Here is an 8,250-nt window from a genome sequence, read left to right as displayed (position 1 = left end):
GGACCATCCTTGAACCTGATGAATCTGATATTCCATGTTATTTCTGGTGGAGGTCTGCATGGTCCTTCTCCCTTATCTACCATCACGTCTTGCCTTTTATCAATGCATCTTGATTGCATGTTTAATAAATTTTAGACAAGAATTTGGTAGAATTCTTCTATTTCATCATCACTGGCTTTAATGGTTTGTGCACAAATTAGAATACTAGTGGTATTAACTGGTCTTTTTTGTAGACATATTGATATTATCCTATCATGGACAGCATTATATTGCAAAACAGATCTTGAAATGTTTGTTTTGACGATGAATGTGATGCCATTCCTCTTCTATTTGTCATTCCTGGCATCACAAACCATGTGATCATCAGATTCAGAATGGCCATTACCAGTCTATTTTGGCTCAGTAATGCCTGGGATATTGATGTTTATGCATTTCATTCCATTTTTGATAACTTCCACTTTCCTAGATTCATATTTTGTACATTCCATGATCTTATTACTAATGGATGTTTACATCTGTTTCTCCTCATTTTGAATTGTGCATCATCAACAAATGAAGGTCCCGAAAGCTTTTCTTCGTTTCAGTCATCATAGTCAACTTTAAGCTGTTCCCCAGTCATATTTTTCAATGTCTTCCAACCTGAGGGCCTCATCTTCTGGCACTGTGTCTGACAGTATTCTTATGTTCTTCATTATGTTTCAATATTCAATATTCTGTTGCTACATAACAATGTTACATTGATATTCATAAGATTTACATAGACTACATATTCAGAAGTAGTCTGTCTTTCCTTCTTCTAAGTCTGTCATAGTCTGGAAGCTCAGCTGAAACCTATCTACCGTGGCTGACCCTGCTGGTACTTAAAATACTGGTGGCATAGCTTCTAGAATCACAGCAACACACACATCACCACAGTACAACGAAGTAACAGACAAGTGGTGGAACCAACCTTAAGTAATCACTGCTAGTATTTTGCTTACATCTTTTGAGCATTTTTATATACTTGCCTACACATGTATATACAGCTACACAAAAATAAAACAGTAGTGATTACAGAATGGTGTAGTATTCATTTTCTCTGATAATTATTTAGAGTTTTCTCCTTTCCTTTTTTGAAGAGTAGGACTATTTAGTGATTGCATGTTACTTTATAATCTATTACAGTCATGTGCTATATTTGGACCACTTAATTTATTATTTCTCTTTTGCTATTATGTATTTCTCTATTGGAAAAAAGGTTCTGTAAGGGTTAAAACTTATTATTCTCTTGTGCATTTCAATTAATTTTCAGATACTATTAATCTGTCTTGTACTTATATCTTTCTACAGAATGGGAATCCTCAAAACCCCTACTGTGATGGCATTGAAGGTGTCATGGAGGCTTATTATAGGAGTCTGAAATCTGTGCAATTATATGGACCAACCAACTTTGCTCCTGTAATCAATCATGTAGCTAGGTAAGTAGATAATAGACATAATTATTCTAGTGCATTGGATTATAGTAAAATCATAACACTATTAGCATGATTCCACAGATCAACTTTGCTTTTTTCTAGTTTGCCTCTGACAATGAGGGAAATTATATAAACAGTAGAAAGACTGTCCATTAAGTTATCATTATTTCTAATTCTGAAAATTATCTCAAAATCTCAAGTGAATACTCATACACTATGTTACACTTACTATTGTTGTTAAGTGCTGTCAAGTCAATTCTGTCTCATAGCAACCCTGTATAGGGTTTCCAAGGAACAGCTGGTGCATTTGAATAACCAACCTTGTGGTTAGCTGTCCAGTGCATATCTTATAGCACCAACCACATCAGGACTAGAACTGATCTTTTGCCATTAAGGAAATTATGTTTTCATTGAAACAGCATCTATGAGAAAAATAAGATTGATACTTATCCCAGCTGTGTAAATCATTCATATGTAACACCCACATTCCACAGTTGCACAGATGTAATGAGACTAAATTCCATTAAGAAGACTATTTGAAGGCTTTCAGTGATGCATAAGGCATATTATTCTATCCTCTCTGAATTTAATATAGTAACTAATTTTATAAAATTTCCCAGTGCCTTGCTTGTATATAGTACTTAGTATTGAGATCAGAATACAATTGCTTGTGTATTTACGATGTTAAAACATAAACATCTATATACACTATCATGTTTTCCATCATTACATGAATGACTCACATATTGCTTTTTAAATCCATAAAATGTTAGAAGCCTGTTGCAAATCCTGTGAAATTCTGCCTTATTTTGAGATGATAATAAAGATGTATCTTCTGAATATGCAACCACTACTTGAAAAAAATTTGTTAAACTTATAATTTCAAGAAATTACTCATGTTTTGTAATCTCTTTTACCCCTTCATAGAACTCCTTACTACATTCTAGGAATCCGTGTGTTCATTGTCCATCAAAACATGTAGCTCACTCATATTCATTTACTTTTATAGCTTTTTCTCATTTGATCAGTACTTTTTCTCATTTTGATGGTATGATCTTCTTTCATTCTCAGCAGTTTATAATGTAGATGTAAACTACAATGTGAAATTCTAATTCCCCATAAGTTTTTTTTTTATTTTATTTTATTGTTTTACCACTCTTCCTCACCAGCAACATAGATGTGTTCTACTTTCCATTATCTAGGACAGGGACAAGATGCAAAAATACCCAGGGATGACCCCTGTGGAACTTCACCTAGGTTGACAGTGATACATTAATGTCCATTCTGAGTGTGACCCTTTAACTCAGATTTTTCTGACATTTATGTCTGCAGCCCATACTAAAATATGAAGTTTTACTTCTCAGCTTTTGTCACATGCAAACATAAAACACAATTAAAAATGTTTCTTTTCATGAAAGAATACTTAAATTTTCTCTTTATTTCTATGACTTCTAATTCTTTTCCTTTTATGTTATTTAAATGATAGTCTTAAACTACTAAATTAATTTTACAATCCATTAATGAATCATTAGAGTCCTGGTCTGGCACTGTAGGATAAACACCATATAAACTGCAAGGTCAGAAGTTCAAACCCATCAGCTACTTCTCAGAAATCCTATACATGGTCATTATGAGTCGGTACCGACCCGATGGTACTAAACAACAACACAAGTTAGTGCATTGTAGTACCATATTTAAGTTGTATTGCCTGTATTATATTTTCTTATCATATTGATGACTGTCAACAATATAGAATAAAAATCTCATATTAATGCAGGAAGATCAGATAAGAAGAGTAGGTTTCTCTCTCAAACTTTCCTACCAATCACTTATTTTTTCCAAAAAGATTAGTGCTCCACTTACTATAAAGTTCTTATGTATGCTTACCACATAATTTTGTATTTTTTGCACTGACTGATGTATCTCAATTGTAAAAGTTAAAAAAGTAACATTAAACTTATGGCATATCTAGGTGCATTTCTGCATACCACTTAAAAATGCAACACCACAGTGTTTATTTGATATTTTTAAAGTGATGTCCAGCTTCTTGTAAAACTTAAAACAAAGGGATAGTTGTCAGTGCAAATTTCAAATTCTTTAAAAAATAAGCCACAATCAAGTAATTTTCTAGTTATACTTTAAAATTGAAAAAAATTAGGAAAAAAAAGATAACTTTTTGGATTTATATTCTCCTTCTAATTTAAATAAGTTCCATATATTCAACTCTTATTATGAATCTATATAAGAAATGGTTTGATCTTTTTTCTTTTGTCTTAAATTACATTTAATTTTGTTTTTAAGTTAATATTAAGACAAATTCTGTATGGTCCAAAATTATCATGCAATAATTTATCAACTAGAAGGCATGCTTGATTGTATATGAACAAAAGTGCCATAGTTGTAGTTTGTGTGACCTCTTTATATATAACTGCTCTCCATTTTGCTTCTCAAATACATTTTAATAGTACTTCACACCATGTTCCCTGTAACTCAACAATTAACTAATAAACAGCTTCTGTATGTGTTAAGATTGTTAATGCTTTTTTATTAAGTGCTGTTGAGTTGGTTCTGACTCATAGTGACTCTGGATAGGATTTCAGAGGCTGAATATCTTTGCAGGATCAGAAAGCCTCATCTTTCTTCCTTGGAGCAATGGGTGGACTTGAACCACTGACCTAGCAGTGCACAGTCCAGTGCTTATTGTCATATAGAGCCACTGTGCTACCCATAATGAAGATAGTTGTCATTAAAATTTATTTTTAACTAATCAAAAGGAAATATATATGCTTTCTCTTTGCTTGATTTTTTTTCTTAAAGAAAAAAAAATGTATTTTCTGTTTCAGTAAATAATTATTCATAATGATTTCTATAAGAATTATAAAGAATGCCTCTCCTTTTTAAGGATAGTAATGGTAAGCACATGCTTATTTTAGAACTATGTAATCAGACTATTGACTTTGGGGATAATGTTAATAGAATGGCAATATTGTGAAATAGGCAAGATCCAAGGTACCACACATGCAAATTTTAAAGTTTTTATGTGCTATTCTGAGGCTTTCCAACCCTCTGCTCTAATTTCCTGCTTTCCCAGTCCTCTTTTCACATTGCTGTCTGGGGAACAGCATTTTGAATAATATGAAAATCCTATTTAAAATCTGCTAAAACTTCCAATATTGAACTACCAACCACCATCCCAACTTATTTCCTCCTACGTTTTCCTAAACATAGTGCCCTATAATCACAAAGACTCACTCCTGCTTTATGATTTCATTTCCTGTATACCTCTACCAAGGAGCCCTACTGGCACAGTAGTTACGAATCGGGCTGCGAACCTTAAGGCCAGCAGTTCGAAACTACCAGCCACTCCGCGGGAGAAAGATGAGGCGTTCTGCTCCTGTAAAGATTTACAGCCTCGGAAACCTTGTACAGGGTCACTATGAGTCGGAACCGACTGGATGGCACTTAACAACAAAAACAACATATATATATATAGTGAGCTCTGGTAGCATAGTGGTTACTAATCGGGCTATGAACCTTAAGGACAGCAGTTCGACACTATCAGCTGTTCCGCGGGAGAAATGAGAGGCTTTCTGCTCCCATAAAGATTTACAGCCTCGGAAACCCTGTACAGGGTCACTATGAGTCGGAACCGACTGGACGGCACTTAACAACATATATATATATGTGTGTGTGTGTGTGTGTGTGTGTGTGTGTGTGTGCGCGCGCGCGCGCGTGTGTGTGTTGTTGCTAAGTGCTATTGAGTCGATTCCAACCCATAGCGACCCTGTGTAAGGTTTCCAAGGAGCGACTGGTGAGCCTGAACTACTGACCATGCAATTCAAACGACTTTGCAGTCTGATGCATTAGCCCACAGCACCACATCAGGACTCCATATTTATATATAGGGTTCTGTTATGTTGCTGTCGAACAAGGACTGGATTGCCTCACTAGACACTCCTTAGAAACTCCTCAGGGTCTCTATGAGTCATAACTGACTCAATGGAGCTGTGGTAGCATAGTGGTTATGAGTCAGACTGTTAACCTCAAGGTCAGTAGTTGGAAACGACCAGCTCTTCTGTGAGAGAAAGATGAGGCTTTCTCTCCCATAAGCGCCAGACTGCAAAGTCATTTGAACTGCAAGGTCGGCAGTTCAAGCTCACCAGCTGCCCCTCGGAAACCCTATACAGGGTCGCTATGGGTTGGAAATGACTCGACAGCACTTCACAACAGCATATATAGATCCAAAAATATAAAGCACAATACATAGAAAAGATGTAGTGGGTTACAGTTGGACTACTAAACACAAGGTCAGCAGTTTGAATCTACTAGCTGATTCACAAGAGAAAGATAAAGCTTGGGTTTATAACCTTGGAAATTCTATATAGAGTTGCCTCAAGTAGGAGCCAACTCCAGAGCAAAGAACCACCACCACCATATATGTGTGTGTGTGTGTATCCAACAATATAAAGCACAATACTTTATAGATACTGAGGACTCCACGCATACTTAACTAAATAATTTTCTTAATACTGTATATTTTGAGTATATTTTTATAAACAAGACTATAATAGAAAACTAAAAAAAATATAATGCTTAGTTATTTATAATGACCTATGGACAATGTATTTGATACCTATGAAAACAAGAACTACATTATCACTATATTTCAAATTCATACAGTGGTAATATACAGCGGATTACAGAAATCATCAGACAATATCATTAATATTGTGTGCAAGTAACATTTTGCTAAAGATAATTCAAAATGGCTGCAGCAGCCAGAGGTTCAGGCCAGATTCAGACGTCAACGTGGAACGAGGGATATCATTGCTGATGGAAGACACATCTTGGCTGAAAGCAGAGAATACCAGAAATATGTTTATCTCTGCTTTAGTGACTATTTAAAGGCTTTCAATTATGTGGATCATGACAAGCTATGGGCAACATTGTAGAGAATAAGTATTCTGGAACACTTTATTGTGCTCATGAGCAACCTGTTTATAGACCAAAAAGCCCATTACTTGTGCCATAGGGAGAAATTGCTTTCATGCAGAGAACCAGTTGTTCCAAAGGAAAAAAAAGATAGAATAACGGGACTTCGACTTGTTTAAAATCAAGACAGGTGTGCACCTGGGTTGTATTCTTTCCGTGTGTTTATTCAGTCTGTATGCTGAATAAATAATCAGAGAAGCTGGACTATAGGATGAAAACGTGGCATCAGAATTGAAGGAAGACTCATTAAAAAAACACCAAAAACCTGTGATATGCAGGTGATCCAGCCTGGCTTACTCAAAGTAAAGAGGTCTTAAAATACTTACTGATTACGATGAAAGCCCACAGCATTTGGTATGGGCTTAACCTCAATGTAAATAAAACAAAAATCCTCATAACTGGACCAATAAATAACATCAAGATAAATGGAGAGAAGGTTGAAATTGTCAAAGACTTTCTTTTGCTCAAGTATATGATCAATACTCATGGCTGCAACAGTCAGGAAATCAAATGACCTATTGCATTAGGGATATCTGCTACACAAGAACTTTTAAGTGTTCAAGAGCAAAGCTATCAGTTTGAGGACTAAGGTGCACCTGACCCAAACCATGGTATTTTCAACAGTTTCAAACGCATGTGAAAGTTGGACATTGAATAAGGAATACCTTAGACAAAATGATGCATATGGTGTTAGAGGAGAATATTAAAAGTACCATTTATTGCTAGAAGAACAAACAAATCTGTGTTGAAAGAAGAATAGCCAGAATGCACCTTGAAGCCTATATGGTGAGACTTCGTCTCTCATACTTGAGACATACTATCAGGAGGGAACAGCCCCTGGAGAAAGACATCATGCTTGGTAAAGTAAAGGATCAAAAAACACAGGAAGACCTCCCAATGAGATGGATTAGGATAGTGGCAGCTGCAATGGGTTTAAGTGTAGCAACGGTTTTGAGATTGGCTCAGTACAGGGCACTGTTTTGTTCTTTTGTACATAAGATCGCTATGAGTTACTACCAACTTGATGGCACATGACAACAACAACATAATGAAATTTAAAACAAATTTAAAGGAAGATCTGGAAGATAACATAAGATCAAAACTAATTGTTGGCACAAATAGACTATCAAACAAAAATAAGGAATGATAAATGACAGAAGATAAATTAGGTAAATGAGAATTCCTAAAAATTAAATACTTGCATTCATCAAAAGATTTTACCATGAGAGTAGAAAGAGAACCTACACACTGGGAAAAAAAGTCTTTGGCAGTGACATACCTGATTAGGATCTATTTTCTAAAACATAAAAACATCAACAATCCAGTTAAAAAATGAGCAAACAGATGACTAGACATTTTATTGAAGACGACATTCAGACAGCCAATAAAAACATGAAGATTCTTATTATTTGCCCCTCTTCTTGTTAAGAGCCTTTGAGTTGGTTCTGACTTACAGTGATCCTGAATAGGGTTTCCAAGGAGCAGCTGATGGGTTTGAACTGCAGACCTATAGTCCTGTGCTAATCCTAGAGCCCCACACCTGGACAGAAGCCAATCACAACTACAATGAAATACCTCTGAAAAAATGACAGTAAGCAAAACAAAACAAGAAAAACGTTCAAGATTATGTGTGTGACGGGAGGGGATTGTAACTCTTAAACATTTCTAGTGGGCTTGTAAAGTGATACCACTACTATGAAAAGCAATATAGCACTTCCTCAAAAAGCTTGAAATAGGAATACTTTATGATCCAGCAATCTCACTTCTAGGTATATATGCTAGAGCTATAAGTGCACTGATTCTT

At 35.4% G+C, this 8,250-nt stretch overlaps 1 protein-coding gene across 1 annotated transcript in view; it reads left to right on the top strand.

Annotated features, from left to right (window-relative positions):
* Positions 1–8,250, top strand: part of CPNE8 (copine VIII) — a 384,959-nt gene that overhangs the window by 329,055 nt on the left and 47,654 nt on the right. The window contains exon 16 of the mRNA XM_006865292.1: positions 1,330–1,457. Within this exon, the coding sequence (XP_006865354.1) occupies positions 1,330–1,457 (128 nt within the window). The remainder of the gene's footprint in view (positions 1–1,329; positions 1,458–8,250) is intronic.

Source organism: Chrysochloris asiatica, unplaced genomic scaffold (assembly GCF_000296735.1).
Source record: "Chrysochloris asiatica unplaced genomic scaffold, ChrAsi1.0 scaffold00077, whole genome shotgun sequence".
NCBI classification, from domain to species: Eukaryota; Metazoa; Chordata; class Mammalia; order Afrosoricida; family Chrysochloridae; genus Chrysochloris; species Chrysochloris asiatica.
Note: the sequence above shows the minus strand (reverse complement) of the source record. Positions and strands in the feature narration are given on the sequence as shown.